At 41.3% G+C, this 16,463-nt stretch overlaps 1 protein-coding gene and 1 pseudogene across 1 annotated transcript in view; both read right to left on the reverse strand.

Moving 5' to 3' along the window:
* Nucleotides 1-879: 879 nt before the first annotated feature.
* Nucleotides 880-1,823, reverse strand: LOC149971355 (uncharacterized; annotated as a pseudogene).
* An 8,961-nt stretch (nt 1,824-10,784) lies between these two features.
* The window catches only part of LOC110506082 (SH3 and multiple ankyrin repeat domains protein 2-like), a 182,180-nt gene continuing 176,501 nt past the window's right edge, over nt 10,785-16,463 (reverse strand). The window contains exon 23 of the mRNA XM_090223390.1: nt 10,785-15,405. Within this exon, the coding sequence (XP_090079516.1) occupies nt 14,862-15,405 (544 nt within the window). The 3' untranslated portion in view covers nt 10,785-14,861. The remainder of the gene's footprint in view (nt 15,406-16,463) is intronic.

The following is a 16,463-nucleotide window of genomic DNA, read 5'->3' on the forward strand; positions in this document are numbered from 1 at the left end:
CGTGTGAGAAAGACGCAAAAAATGTGGAATACGTCAAGGTGTATGAATACTTTCTGGTAAGCACTATATATCTAAAACAGTGTCATTTGTATTTACAATTCCCTTATCCAAACGGATTACTCATTTACCTAGCTCTTTCTCAAGTTGCAAATTACAGTGCATGGCGAATGGTGTTATTTTATTTATGTAAATGTATTATAAAAAATGATCTAGATTTAAAAATATATATTGAAACATTTTATTTTACCCCCTTTTCTCCCCAATTTCGTGGTATCCAATTGGTAGTTACAGTCTTGTCTCATCGCAGAAACTCCTGTACGGGCTCGGGAGAGGCGAAGGTCGGGAGCCGTGCGTCCTCCGAAACATGACCCAACCAAGCCACACTGCTTCTTGACTAGGGATGGGTATCGTTAAGATTTTAACGGTATTACTACTCTTACCGATACTGCTTAATGATCTGGTACTTCAATGGTATACTTATCAGTTATTTATTTATTTTTTACGGAAAAAAAAACGAAACACATTAAGGACAGAATTAACATTGCTTTATTTTCTGAAATGTAAAATAAACACATTTTTACATCAAAAGAAACAGCAATGTTTTGAACAAAATCAATTTTAGACTAATGTTGTGATGATGGAATTGCAAAAACAAATGAAAAACAATATTTTCCTGCAAAAGAAAATACAGTGGTATAGAGCAGTGGAATGCAGGTAGGCTGCAAAAGGACTAATAGTTCTTAGCAGTTCTTCTGGAGAAAGATCAACATATTCCCTTCTCTGGCAGAATTTGGGACCTCTCCTGGCTTATTGTGTTCCCTGCAGTCGAAAATACCCTCTCGCTAGGAGTTGAGGACGCTTGAGCACAGAGGTAGCTTGTTACAATGTTTGTGAGTAGCTCTTCTCCCACCACCACGTCACAGGATCTTCAGCCATGGGGATGGGAGGCAGGCCTTTGTAGAGCTCGACCTCTCGCTGAGGGTGAGGGACGAGGGGGCCTGTTGGATCGTCAACCTCAACTCCCTGTCCTCCTCTGAGAACAGCTCTTCCAATGATCTCCTTGTATTGTACAATGTAGGGACTGTCTCCTCCATTTCCTCTCCTCCTTCAGACTCCTCCTCCTGTTGCTGGTGCTCTGTGTCTCTCTGATCCGGCTCCTCTGACAGCCCTGGTGTTGCTCCCTGTCACGTTGGCCTCAACAGTTGCCTTTCTCAGCCCGTCCCAGGTGTCGTCACTCACCGACCTCCCTTTAAATCTGGTGTCCATTGCTGTGGCCTCATGCAGGAAGGCCTGAATGTCCTCATCCTGATAGCGCTCGGAGAGGTTCTCCTACACCTTCTCTTTGATGGTTGCCACAAACATATCGTCATGCTTCACAGTGAAGTGCTCTTCCAATTATTGGAGAATGGGTATGATCTGTCCACAGGTGGCATTCTTGTCACATGACACACACAGTGTGGATGTATAGAGGAGTCTCATGAGCTGGACAAACTCCTCAGCCTTATGGAAGTACTCGTCCTTCAGACGGTTCAGGTTGTCTTTGGTCATTGCTTTTCGCAGTCGTGGGTCCAAGGCTGCTGCTTGGCTGCTGGATACTGCTCCATGAATCTCTCTATCATTAGATAGAGCGAGTTGCATCTGGTCTTGGCATCAAGGATGAGTGAGTGTTGCGGAAGGCCTGAAACAACAACAAAAAACAACATACATTTAATTACCGCACACTTGAATATTGAATTAAATTGTTAAATGTAGGATTTTCCAATAGATTGAACTGGCTTCTTTTCAAGGAGCTGCTGCTTTTCCTTCAAGACTGTTTTGGGCATTGAGGATCTCTTGAACCACATGACCACTGCTCTGATTCGGGCTGCCCATTTATCAATGGAAGTAATTTTGTAGATTTTGTGGAGGACCTTCTGTTTTACACTGCCGTGGCTTGTGTAGTGCACTGTAACAGTGAGATAGTAGTCCTGACAGAGGCTGGTCCACCCATCTGATGCTCAGTGATCACATTGGCCTTTTCTACACCATACCAGGTAGGAATTAATGTGTCACTGAGGTAACTCCTGGAGGGAGTTTTCATGTGTTGAATTATCATTATTGAATTATTGTGTTGTGGAGTGATGGGACTAACATACAACCGTTCTATACTACTATATCCTAAAAATGAATACAACTCAATATATACTGACAGACTGTTACCCAAAGCCCTTGGACTCCACTGTTGCAAACGGGTGTAGGCCTTTCACTATGAATTTGGTCACGGCTAGGTGGCACTCATTCACCCTTTCCTCAGTCATCCTCCCACTAGCTGCCAGCATGAAGGGGATTTGGGCTTGTCTTTGGCTTGGACCAGTGTTATTAGAGGGAGGAGTGGGTTTGTTCAACTCTGAAGCTCTGTCAGTGACCATCGGGTTCTTGTTCACCTCCCTGACCAAGGCTCTTCTCAATGCTGCATAAAATATTTTGGTACCCTTCGCCAGATCTGTGCCTCGACATAATTCTGTGAGATGATCGATGGGTAGATATGCACATACTTTTGGTCATGCAGTGTATATATAGTCAAAAGTTTGGACACCTACTCATTCAAGGGTTTATCTTTACTTGTACTATTTTCTACATTGTAGAATACTAGTGAAGACATCAAAACTATGAAATAACACATATGTAATCATGTAGTAACAAAAATATTGTTAAGCAAATCAAAATATATTTTATATTTGAGGTTCTTCAAAGTAGCCACCCTTTGCCTTCATGACAGCTTTGCACACTCTTGGTATTCTCTCAATCAGCTTTGTGAGGGAGGAACAAGAATGCATTTCAATTAACAGGTGTGCCTTGATAATTTGTGGAATTTCTTTCCTTAATACGTTTGAGTCAATCAGTTATGTTGTGACAGGGTAGGGTTGGTATACAGAAGATAGCCGACGACACCATTCTGTATACACCTGGCTCTTCTTTGGACACTGTGTTAACAAACCTCCAAAGAAGTTTCAATGCCATAAAACACTCCTTCCGAGGCCTCCAACTGCTCTTAAATGCTAGTAAAACTAAATGCATGCTCTTCAATAGATTGCTACCCGCACCCGCCAGCCCGACTAGCATCACTACTCTGGACGTTTCTGACTTAGAATATGTGGACAACTTCAAATACCTAGGTGTCTGGTTAGACTGTAAACTCTCATTCCAGACTCACATTAAGCATCTCCAATCCCAAATTAAATCTAGAATCGGCATCCTATTTCGCAACAAAGCCTCCTTCACTCATGCTGCCAAACATACCCTCGTAAAACGGACTATCCTGTCGATCCTTGACTTCGGCGATGTCATTTACAAAATAGCCTCCAACACTCTACTCAGCAAATTGGATGTAGTCTATCACAGTGCCATCCGTTTTTGTCACCCAAACCCCATACACTACCCACCAATGCGAACTGTATGCTCTCGTTGGCTGGCCCTCGCTACATATTTGTTGCCAAACCCACTGGCTCCAGGTCATCTATAAGTCTTTGCTAGGTAAAGCCCCGCCTTATATCAGCTCACTTGTCACCATAGCAACACCCACCCGTAGCACGTGCTCCAGCAGGTATATTTCACTGGTCATCCCCAAAGCCAACACCTCCTTTGGCTGCCTTTCCTTCCAGTTCTCTGCTGCCAATGACTGTAACGAATTGCAAAAATCACTGAAGCTGGAGACTTATATCTCCCTCACTAACTTTAAGCATCAGCTGTCAGAGCAGCTTACCGATCACTGCACCTGTACACAACCCATCTATAAATAGCACACCCAACTACCTCATCCGCATATTGTTATTTTTTGTTGTTGCTCTTTTGCACCCTAGTATCTCTACTTGCACATCATCATCTGCACATCTATCACTCCAGTGTTAATGCTAAATTGTAATTATTTTGCCACTATGGCCTATTTATGGCCTTACCTTCCTAATCTTACTACATTTGCACACACTGTATATACAGTGCCTTGCGAAAGTATTCGGCCCCCTTGAACTTTGCGACCATTTGCCACATTTCAGGCTTCAAACATAAAGATATAAAACTGTATTTTTTTGTGAGAAATCAACAACAAGTGGGACACAATCATGAAGTGGAACGACATTTATTGGATATTTCGAACTTTTTTAACAAATCAAAAACTGAAAAATTGGGCGTGCAAAATTATTCAGCCCCTTTACTTTCAGTGCAGCAAACTCTCTCCAGAAGTTCAGTGAGGATCTCTGAATAATCCAATGTTGACCTAAATGACTAATGATGATAAATACAATCCACCTGTGTGTAATCAAGTCTCCGTATAAATGCACCTGCACTGTGATAGTCTCAGAGGTCCGTTAAAAGCGCAGAGAGCATCATGAAGAACAAGGAACACACCAGGCAGGTCCGAGATACTGTTGTGAAGAAGTTTAAAGCCGGATTTGGATACAAAAAGATTTCCCAAGCTTTAAACATCCCAAGGAGCACTGTGCAAGTGATAATATTGAAATGGAAGGAGTATCAGACCACTGCAAATCTACCAAGACCTGGCCGTCCCTCTAAACTTTCAGCTCATACAAGGAGAAGACTGATCAGAGATGCAGCCAAGAGGCCCATGATCACTCTGGATGAACTGCAGAGATCTACAGCTGAGGTGGGAGACTCTGTCCATAGGACAACAATCAGTCGTATATTGCACAAATCTGGCCTTTATGGAAGAGTGGCAAGAAGAAAGCCATTTCTTAAAGATATCCATAAAAAGTGTTGTTTAAAGTTTGCCACAAGCCACCTGGGAGACACACCAAACATGTGGAAGAAGGTGCTCTGGTCAGATGAAACCAAAATTGAACTTTTTGGCAACAATGCAAAACGTTATGTTTGGCGTAAAAGCAACACAGCTGAACACACCATCCCCACTGTCAAACATGGTGGTGGCAGCATCATGGTTTGGGCCTGCTTTTCTTCAGCAGGGACAGGGAAGATGGTTAAAATTGATGGGAAGATGGATGGAGCCAAATACAGGGCCATTCTGGAAGAAAACCTGATGGAGTCTGCAAAAGACCTGAGACTGGGACGGAGATTTGTCTTCCAACAAGACAATGATCCAAAGCATAAAGCAAAATCAACAATGGAATGGTTAAAAAATAAACATATCCAGGTGTTAGAATGGCCAAGTCAAAGTCCAGACCTGAATCCAATCGAGAATCTGTGGAAAGAACTGAAAACTGCTGTTCACAAATGCTCTCCATCCAACCTCACTGAGCTCGAGCTGTTTTGCAAGGAGGAATGGAAAAAAATGTCAGTCTCTCGATGTGCAAAACTGATAGAGACATACCCCAAGCGACTTACAGCTGTAATCGCAGCAAAAGGTGGCGCTACAAAGTATTAACTTAAGGGGGCTGAATAATTTTGCACGCCCAATTTTTCAGTTTTTGATTTGTTAAAAAAGTTCGAAATATCCAATAAATGTTGTTCCACTTCATGATTGTTCCCCACTTGTTGTTGATTCTTCACAAAAAAATACAGTTTTATATCTTTATGTTTGAAGCCTGAAATGTGGCAAAAGGTCGCAAAGTTCAAGGGGGCCGAATACTTTCGCAAGGCACTGTAGATTTTTCTATTGTGTTATTGACTGTACGTTTGTTTATCCCATGTAACTTTGTGTTGTTGTTTTGTCACACTGCTTTGTTTTATCTTGGCCAGGTCGCAGTTTTAAATGAGGACTTGCTCTCAACTGGCCTACCTGGTTAAATAAAGGTGAAAAAAAGACAGTCCATATTATGTCAAGAACAGCTCAATGAAGTACTCTATATATACGTATATACAGTGGGGCAAAAAAAGTATTTAGTCAGCCACCAATTGTGCAAGTTCTCCCACTTAAAAAGATGAGAGAGGCCTGTAATTTTCATCATATGTACACTTCAACTATGACAGACAAAATGAGAAGAAAAAAAATCCAGAAAATCACATTATGAATTTATTTGCAAATTATGGTGGAAAATAAGTACTTGGTCAATAACAAAAGTTATCTCAATACTTTGTTATATACCCTTTGTTGGCAATGACAGAGATCAAATGTTTTCTGTAAGTCTTCACAAGGTTTTCACACACTGTTGCTGGTATTTTGGCCCATTCCTCTATGCAGATGTTTTGGGGCTGTTGCTGGGCAACACGGACTTTCAACTCTCTCCAAAGATCTTCTATGGGGTTGAGATCTTTAGACTGGCTAGGCCACTCCAGGACCTTGAAATGCTTCTTACGAAGCCTCTCCTTCGTTGCCCGGGCGGTGTGTTTGGGATCATTGTCATGCTGAAAGACCCAGCCACGTTTCATCTTCAATGCCCTTGCTGATGGAAGGAGGTTTTCACTCAAAATCTCACGATACATGGCCCCATTCATTCTTTCCTTTACACAGATCAGTCGTCCTGGTCCCTTTGCAGAAAAACAGCCCCAAAGCATGATGTTTCCACCCCCATGCTTCACAGTAGGTATAGTGTTCTTTGGATGCAACTCAGCATTCTTTGTCCTCCAAACTCGACGAGTTGAGTTTTTACCAAAAAGTTATATTTTGGTTTCATCTGACCATATGACATTCTCCCAATCTTCTTCTGGATCATCCAAATGCTCTCTAGCAAACTTCAGATGGGCCTGGACATGCACTGGCTTAAGCAGGGGGACACGTCTGGCACTGCAGGATTTGAGTCCCTGGCGGCGTAGTGTGTTATTGATGGTAGGCTTTGTTACTTAGGTCCCAGCTCTCTGCAGGTCTTTCACAAGGTCCCCCCGTGTGGTTCTGGGATTTTTGCTCACCGTTCTTGTGATCATTTTGACCCCATGGGGTGAGATCTTGCATGGAGCCCCAGATCGAGGGAGATTATCAGTGGTCTTGTATGTCTTCCATTTCCTAATAATTGCTCCCACAGTTGATTTCTTCAAACCAAGCTGCTTACCTATTACAGATTTAGTCTTCCCAGCCTGGTGCAGGTCTACAATTTTGTTTCTGGTGTCCTTTGACAGCTATTTGGTCTTGGCCATAGTGGAGTTTGGAGTGTGACTGTTTGAGGTTGTGGACAGGTCTTTTATACTGATAACAAGTTCAAACAGGTGCCATTAATACAGGTAACGAGTGGAGGACAGAGGAGCCTCTTAAAGAAGATGTTACAGGTCTGTGAGAGCCAGAAATCTTGCTTGTTTGTAGGTGACCAAATACTTATTTTCCACCATAATATGCAAATAAATTCCCCCAAAAATCCTACAATGTGATTTTCTGGATTTTTTTTCTCATTTTGTCTGAAGGCCTCTCATCTTTTTAAGTGGGAGAACTTGCACAATTGGTGGCTGACTAAATACTTTTTTTGCCCCACTGTATATATACAGCACCAGTCAAAAGTTTGGACACACTTAAACATTCAAGGGTTTTTCTTTATTTTAACTATTTTATATATTGTGGAATAATAGTGAATACATCAAAACTATGAAATAACACATATGGAATCATGTAGTAACCAAAAAAGTGTTAAACAAATCAAAATATATTTTATATCTGAGAGTCTTCAAAGTAGCCACAGCTTTGCACACTCTTGGCAGTCTCTCAACCAGTTTCCTGAGGTAGTCAATTAACAGGTGTGCCTTGTTAAAAGTTAATTTGTGGAATGTATTTCCTTAATGTTTTTGAGCCATCAGTTGTGTTGTTACAAGGTAGAGGTGGTATACAGAAGAGAGCTCTATTTGGTAAAGTACAAAGTCCATATTATGTCAAGAACAGCTCAAATAAGCAAAGAGAAATGACAGTCCATCATTACTTTAAGACATAAGACTGACATAAGTCAGTCAATCCAGACATTTTCAAGAACTTTGAAAGTTTTGTCAAGAGCAGTCGCAAAAACCATCAAGCGCCATTATGAAAGTTCATTAGTAACCAGCCTCCGATATTGCAGTCCAAATAAATGCTTCACAGAGTTCAAGTAACAGACACATCTCAACATCAACTGTTCAGAGGAGACTTCGTGAATCAGGCCTTTACAACACTTTGAGATATCAGCTGATGTACGAAGGGCTATATAAATACATTTGATTTGATTTGATGGTTGAATTGCTGCAAAGAAACCACTACTAAAGGACACCAATAATAATAAGAGACTTACTTGTGCTAAGAAACATGAGCAATGGACATTAGAATGGTGGAAATCTGTCCTTTTGTCTGTTGAGTCCAAATTAGAGCTTTTTGGTGCCCAACCGCTATGTCTTTGTGAGATGCAGAGTAGGTGAACGGATGATCTTCGCATGTGTGGTTCCCACCATGAAGCATGGAGGAGGAGGTGTGATGGTGTGGCGGTGCTTTGTTGGTGACACCGTCTGTGATTTATTTAAAATTCAAGTCACACTTAACTAGCATGCCTACCACAGCATTCTGCAGTGATATGCAATCCCATCTTACTGGGACTATCATTTGTTTTTAAACAAGACAATGACCCAAAACACATCTCTCGGCTGTGTAAGAGCTATTTGACCAAGGAGAGTAAAGGAGTGCTGCATCAGATGACCTGGCCTCCACAATCACCTGACCTCAACCCAATCGAGATGGTTGGAATGAGTTGTTCGCAGAGTGAAGGAAAAGCAGCCAACAAGTGCTCAGCATATATGTGAGAAGACTGTTGGAAAAACATTCCTCATGAAGCAAGTTGAGAGAATGCCAAGAGTGTGCAAAGCTGTCATCAAGGCAAAGGGTGGCTACTTTGAAGAATCTAAAATATAAAGTATATTTAGATTTTTTTTTTTTATGTTTTAGTTACTACATGATTACATATGTGTTATTTCATAGTGTAGAGTGTAGTGTACAATGTAGAAAATAGTAAAAATAAAGAAAAACCCTTGAATGAGTAGGTCTGTCCAAACCTTTGGCTTTTGCTGTATACACAGTGACTTCGGATAGTATTCAGACCCATTGACTTTTTCCACATTTTGTTACGTTAGACTTATTCTAAAATTGATTAAATAACAAAAAATCCTCAGCAATTTACACACCCCATGACGACAAAGCGAAAACAGGTTTTAAGACATTTTTGGAAATTTTGAAAAAAATCAAAAACAGAAATACCTTATTTACAAAAGTATTCAGACCCTTTCTATGACGCTCGAAATTGAGCTCACGTCATCCTGTTTCCATTGATCATTCATTAAATGTCTCTACAACTTGGAGTCCACCTGTGATAAATTAAATTGATTGGACATGATTTGGAAAGGCACACACCTGTCTATATAAGGTCCCACAGTTGACAGTGTATATCAGAGAAAATACCAAACCACAAGGTCCGAGACAGGATTCTGTCGAGGCACAGATCTGGGGAAGGGTACACCAACATTTCTGAAGCATTGAATGTCCCCAAGAACACAGTGGCCACCATCATTCTTAAATGGAAGACGTTTGGGACCACAAAGACTCTTCCAAAAGCTGGCCATGCAATTAAACCGAGCATTCGGGGGAGAAGGGCCTTGGTCAGGGAGGTGACCAAGAACCACATGGTCACTCTAACAGAGCTCCAGAGTTCCTCTGTGAAAATAGGAGAACCTTCCAGAAGGACAACCACCACACAGGACTGGCTTCGGCACAAGTCTCTTAATGTCCTTGAGTGGCCCAGTCAGAGCCCAGACTTGAATCAGATCGAACATCTCTGGAAAGAACTGAAAATAGCTGTGCAGAGACGCTCCCCATCCATCTTGACAGAGCTTCAGAGGATCTGTAGAAAATAATGGAATTAACTCCCCAAATACAGGTGTGCCAAGCTTGTAGCGTTATGACGCTACAAGCTTGGCACACCTGTATTTGGGGAGTTAATCCAAGAAAAACCTAGGCTGTAATCACTGTCAAAGGTGCTTCAACAAAGTACTGAGTAAATGGTTTGAATACTGATATTTCAGTTTTAATTTGTAAGAAAAAAAATATATATATTTTTATTTTGTCACTGGGGTATTGTGTGTAGACTGATCTATACATCTATTTAATCAATTTCAGAATAAGTCTGTAACGTAACAAAATGTGTAAAAAGTAAACGGGTCTGACACACTCTAGACTCCGACATTGCTCTTTCTTAAATTTCTATGTTTCTTAATTCCATGATTATTTGCTTTTTTTGATTTGTGTGTGTTGTGTATTGTTAAGATATTACTGCACTGTTGGAGCTAAGGAACACAAGCATTTCACCACACCCGCTATTACATCTGCTAAATATGTGTATGAAACCAATACAATTTGATTGTGATTTAAAGGTGGTGGAATTATTAAGGATTTAAGTCAAGGTCAGAATATGGATTATCTACTGTATAGACACACCTCCGCCACACCTTAATTTATTCCATCTCCACCCACAATGAATAGCAGGTGTATAGCACCCGGTTCCCATGCTTAAGTTCAAGGTGAGAATACGCAGAGAGAAAAGCACGTAAAAAAGGAATTTAAAAAAGGATATCCAATATCAGTCTATTGGACAACCGGTTTGCCAACGACTATAGAAAAACAGTGCTAGCTGAGTTGAATTGGTTAACCTCGCTCCACAGCTTGCAATGTCACCACCCGTGCCATCAAATTGTGTAGTGAGAGGGTGTTCCCATGTAGTAAGGGCTTGTGAGGAAGGAAGCTATACTGTTGAGCGGCAGCGTGACCCCCATTACAGTGGGGTCATGACTGGGATACCTTGTAGTGGACTCGGGAGGTGCAGCTCTTTTTCATGGTCCTTCGAGCCGGATCCAAAAGAAGCACAAACACAAAAATAGGCACATCAGGAATGAAATTAATACAACCATAGTGAAATATTATATTTATTTCTTACAGTAACTTTTGGTTGCCATACAAGAAGTATTGAGGATTTTGGGGGAAGGAAGAGTGCAGTTACAAGGAACTTCTCTTTCTTTTTCATTTTTGATAATTCGATAGTCGATGAGGAATTACAACAGAGAACACGAACACAAATACACACAAAAGAGACGGAAACGTCTTGGTATTTATGTAGAATGAAAAATAAAAGAAGAGAAGAGAAAAAAGAAGAAGAGAACATAGGAAAAGTATCCAAATAGTTGCCGATGGGTAAGTGAAGGACTGCGTTGTGATGGTAGGGGGGGGATAGTGAGCCATGCCAGTCCTTATGTAGCATAGCCTTATAGTCACACAGTAATGATTTGTATAGCATCTTAATACTACTACTATTCCACATATAAATTAGCTTAGTGATATGATTTTTTTTTCTCTCCATGAAATCAACAGTCACAACTCATCTTTTTTTTTGTACATTTCTATATATGTTGAGCATAAAAGTGTCATCGGGACAATTTTCAATCCAGTGGACTGTGAGGATATGTATAAATGTAAAGCGGTTCAGTCATTTATACACACATTTTATACAGACTAAGCAATTTGGAATTGTTAAAAAATTACAATATTCAAGATAGGCAGGTGATGGCCAGAGGATAGTATATAAAATATATTTTGATTGGACAAATGTCTTCTGTCCACTTCATCTATCAGTGTTCATCATATCATCAGGTGATAATATATAACGATAGTTCATCTTAAAACTGGGGAAAAAACCACAACCAAGGATATCCATTCAGTATAAATATTGCTTCTTAGTTTCCTCATAAATCTGATATTAATTTCTATTAATATATATTTATATATAATATAGTTGTTTTCTTCACTTTTTGGCAAACCACACTTCAGAGTTGAATATTTTTCTCCAAATGTCTTTTTATAAAATCCCATAGAATTCTATATAAATCATAAAAAATACTGTGCTTGTTTTTTCTATGTCACTTCTGTTGATTCTTTTTAAAATAATGAATGGATTATAGCAGTGTCCTGCAAGTCTTCTATTTCTGTCGGCCTGGTATTCCCTTTTTTCCCCCCCATCCCCATTGTCTTCCCTTCATTACCATACAGTTGCACACAGGGACCGGGAGACAGAAGAAGGAATCTCACCAAGGTAGCTTCTTTTTTTTGTTGCCCTACAGGAGACCCTAAATTGCACACAATCCAAACAATCATGGTTATGTTCATAGAACATCACTGTGAACTGATCGAATCATGGGATATGTCCTCGAATGACGACCAAAATACGGTTCACTTTTTAGCGATATGTTCTAATATATAGGTCATCGGGGTACAGTGGCATACATGGCTTCCACACTTCTCTTTGCAGTCCATTCTGGGGTAGTTCTAATCTAGTTCAGAGGCAGAAGGGCAGGAATGGGGCACTATGTTGAGAATAATGAGCTATTTGAGGCACTATCCAAACACAAAACAGGGATAGAGTGAAAATAAGTTCTGAGGGTGGATGCAATGGCCATAGTCTTTCATAGAAATTCTCTCTGAACCATTTAGAAATACTATACATCTAATTATTCTGTAGATGTACTCTTTTCTTTAAATCATTCCTTAATACACATTCAAAACAACAAATATATTCAATTTACTTCAAATCAATGCCACCAAACACTTCCTGGGTACATTGACATAACGCTGTTTCATGAAAAAGGATGGAGACAATTGATTGGCGGTCAGATGGGAGCTTTGATTGGAAGATAATCTTGTTCTACTTTTCTCAACACATCCCTAGTGTTGAGAAAAGGACTCCGTAAACACTTTACTGGAAGCCTGTAGTAATAATACTTTATAACTTCTGATAAGCAAGCCTTCTACCTGCAGGCTTAAGTAAAGTGTTACGGAGGACTCTCCCTCTCATTCTCAAATGAACAGGGACCAAATGCATCATCGAAAGCCTTTATTGGCTGGATCAAACCATACCCCTCTAATAGCTGCTCAGTTGGTGCTGCTGTGTCACACCTCTTTTCTTCCCTCTGGAAACACCAGGTAGGACCTCTTCTTGTCAATAAATACATTTTGTGATTCATCGGCAATGCAAACACTGATTATACACAAACTTGGTAAATGTTCCTATACATAAAAAAAAAAAAAAAATCCTCTTCGGTGATTGTGTGAATGTCTGGGTAGCAGATTTGAGTGAATTTATATTATTTATAGTATTCTTGGCCCCTGCAATGCACAGTATAAGTTAGCTGTCTAAAAACAAGCACACAGTCACCCACAGTGTCCTATGTTAACACAGATCACAAAGTAACACCCACTTTGCACTCATCCTTTAAATGGTTGTCTTCAAATACTCGCCGAGAATCATTGCCAACAAATTGTTTTTAACCTTCACCTATAACACAACAGCACACACTGGTATTAATATAAAAACAATGTTTGATCCGTGAAAGGAATCACTCAGTGATTAGAAATGATTAAAGATGGCTGAATAGAGAGGAGAGAGATGGTGATATTATGGCAGGAAAATTGTTGTTGTGATAGGTGGATTATTTCTGTCATAGGCCTGAAGGGAGGCTGGTTGATTCGGGGTTAGGGAGTAAGGGGTCTGGCATTCCACTCTTGTCCAGGTCACTGTCAAGTGTGTGGAAGACGATGAAAACACACATGACGCCAACACTTAGGGCTAGATTATATCAGATCCGTGCCAGCCAACACCAGCCAACACCAGCGTAGGGTTGTTTTGGCAGTGTCGGAGGTGGAACTGTGTTAGAGCTGTCAAATCCACAAGCGGCTCCTGGCATTATACCTAAAACAGACATTGCCATTGGCTGCACAGAATCGCATTAAGATAAACCCCACGCAGCCCTGTTTACAAGTTCGAACACCGGAATGTGAGATGCAGTCTACACCTTGATTAGGTTGATAGAAATCCTCATTATTTTGTTTCATGCTTTTCAATTTGAATGTATTATTGTGTGCTATATGATTTCTATATAGCATACACTTTCTCTTTTTGAACTTCAAACAATAATTAAATGGGTGAGGCTTCGTGACAATGATCACCGATTTGACAGCTCCAACACAGTTACACCTCCGACACCGCCAAAACATCAGCTATGCGGGTGTCGGCTAGCACTGCTTAACAACTGATTTGATTGAATCTAGGCCTTACACTCTCACTCATGTCTTTCTAAAAACCCATTTAGCAAACCTCCCACAGCGTGCGCACACACACCTCACAAACATGTCTCTGACAAAACGCAAATACACACACCTTCCACAGTGAACAGGGATGTGAAGGGGACAGTGGTGCCTGCTACAGTAGAGCCCCTCCAGCCATGCATTAGAAAAGACTAACACATCATTATGTTTCTCTCAGGAGAAGGCCATCGCCGGATATCTCTGTGTGTGTGTGTGTGTGTGTGTGTGTGTGTGTGTGTGTGTGTGTGTGTGTGTGTGTGTGTGAGTGATATGGTTTAGGATTAAGCTAAACATTTCTGCAAAGGTTCTCGTTTCTAATGTTTTTCAAATGTCTCTACAACGTCAGATGCATCCATAAACATAACCCACGGTTTGACTCTAGTGAAGAAATATTCTCTGAAGAAACTCTAGCAAAGATAGAAAAGGAGCGCCAACCAGCTCAGCTGGTTTCAAACACCCGCACTGTGGGAGCTTGAAAAAGTATTGAGTATTCCAAAGCAAATTGGGAGTTGTAGTCTTTAGTATTCCAAAAATGTCCAGGTTGGATTTCTATCAGTATTTCAAAGTGTTTGAGGGCTACGTTTCAAGAATATTCCAAAGTGTGGTGACAAGAGCATCCCTAAAAGGATACAGGATTTTCCCCACTTTTTCTCCATTCTGGATTGATGCAGTTCCTTCAGGATTCCGACATCCCCTGATACTCGGGAAGCAGAATGGGAATGATCAAACACAAACACGCCACAGAGTCGAGGCAGGAATGGAGGAGTCAGAGGCCGATTCCTAAATCGTCCCAGACAGAAAAGGAGAACAGGTAGGACAGAGAGTGTTTCAGATAAATCCACACCCCCTGGCTCTATCTGTCCTGCAGCATTTTGAGGGCCCTCTCGATGTTCATGCGGTGGCCCACCCGCGTCACCCCAAGGTCAATCAGATCTTCTTTCTGCAGCGAGGGCAGGTGGGCGCCCTCGATCTCGTTGTCCAGGAAGGCGTCTTTATGCTCCGACAAATTCAGACTGTCCAGCCAGTCGGCCACGTCCAGCTTGCTCCACAGCTCCACGGGCTTGGAGGCAAAGGGCTTGCCCGAGGTGGCTACGGCCTGCATTAGGGTCAGTGGCGAGGGGGAGCGCGAGCCACCGCACGAAGACCCTCCACCAAGGCTACCGCCCATGCTGCCGAAGCCACTTGTACTCCCCATGGGTGGGGTGGGCAGGCCGAAGAGGTCGCTGAGGCTGGGCGAGGCAGAGTGGGGTAAAGAGGAGGGGCAGGGGGGCGAGGAGAGGGACGAGGTGTCCGGGGGGCTGCAGAGGTGAGGGGGCAGGCTGGAAGGAGGGGTGCAGGAGGAGGGGGGCAGGCTGAAGGACACGCTGGAGTTCCGTTGGCTTCCTGAGGCTGGAGCGCTGGAGAGAGAGAGAGAGAGAAAGAAAAAATAGAGAGGGAGAAAAGAGAGAATGAGAACCTAACATACATATAGCACAGTAATGAACTATGGTATAGAGTGGCTGTACCAAACTAATCCAGACCATAATGATCAGAACATGACAACCAAAGAAGACCATGGCAACCTAGAGAAACTTGGCCAGATAAAAACCTCAAGCAAGAAGCAAACTCCTCCCCTTCCACATGTGACTCACAACCAACCCCCCACTACAGGATATGTGTGTGTGCGTTCAGACCTGGATGGTGTAAAACGGATGTAGTGTTTGCTGACCTTGCCATGTGGTAAACCTGCTGAGGCTTGGTGTGGAAGTGGGGATCGCCGAGAACTTTCAAAATAAACACGAAGTTCATGAACATAAAGTATCTTACTGCTCTAAGTACTGAATTCTACTGAAATACTTGAAAAAGCCACTAGGGTGCAGTGTTGTCATTGGATTTTTACCTAAACCATACTTTACTTCACTGGTATTTTACAGTCTACTACTTGCCAATTAGGCGGTCCATATTTAGCATTTTTCAAACACCTGAAAAAGTTTGTTCCTGCAATCCAGAGCCATAATCATTACGATACATTTTGTGTAAAAAATATGTTATATTTAAGCATACCACTTGAGCTGTCTGAATCCTCCTGACTGGTGGTAATTTTGTAAAATAAACTAAATATGCTTCTTTGCATCTCTGCTAAAATCTGGGTAAAGATTTAAAGTAATGTGAGTCTTATTCAGTATATTTAGTAATTGCTTGCTTTTCTAAAGTCTGTCAAACATGTCAGCAGGCATAACAGCTAAGACAGATAAGCTAGGTACTCTGACTTGATCGACAAGTATTCAGACCACTTGACTGTTTCAACATTTTGTTATGTTACAGACTTATTCTAAAATGTATTACATCGTTATTTCCCCTCATCAATCTACACACAATACGCCATAATGACAAAGCAAAAACAGGTTTTTAGAAGCGTATAAAAAAAATCCCCTGAAATATCACATTTACATACAGTGCCTTGCGAAAGTATTCG

The sequence above is a fragment of the Oncorhynchus mykiss genome, chromosome 26, assembly GCF_057628025.1.
Source record: "Oncorhynchus mykiss isolate SJ-2025 chromosome 26, ASM5762802v1, whole genome shotgun sequence".
NCBI classification, from domain to species: domain Eukaryota; kingdom Metazoa; phylum Chordata; class Actinopteri; order Salmoniformes; family Salmonidae; genus Oncorhynchus; species Oncorhynchus mykiss.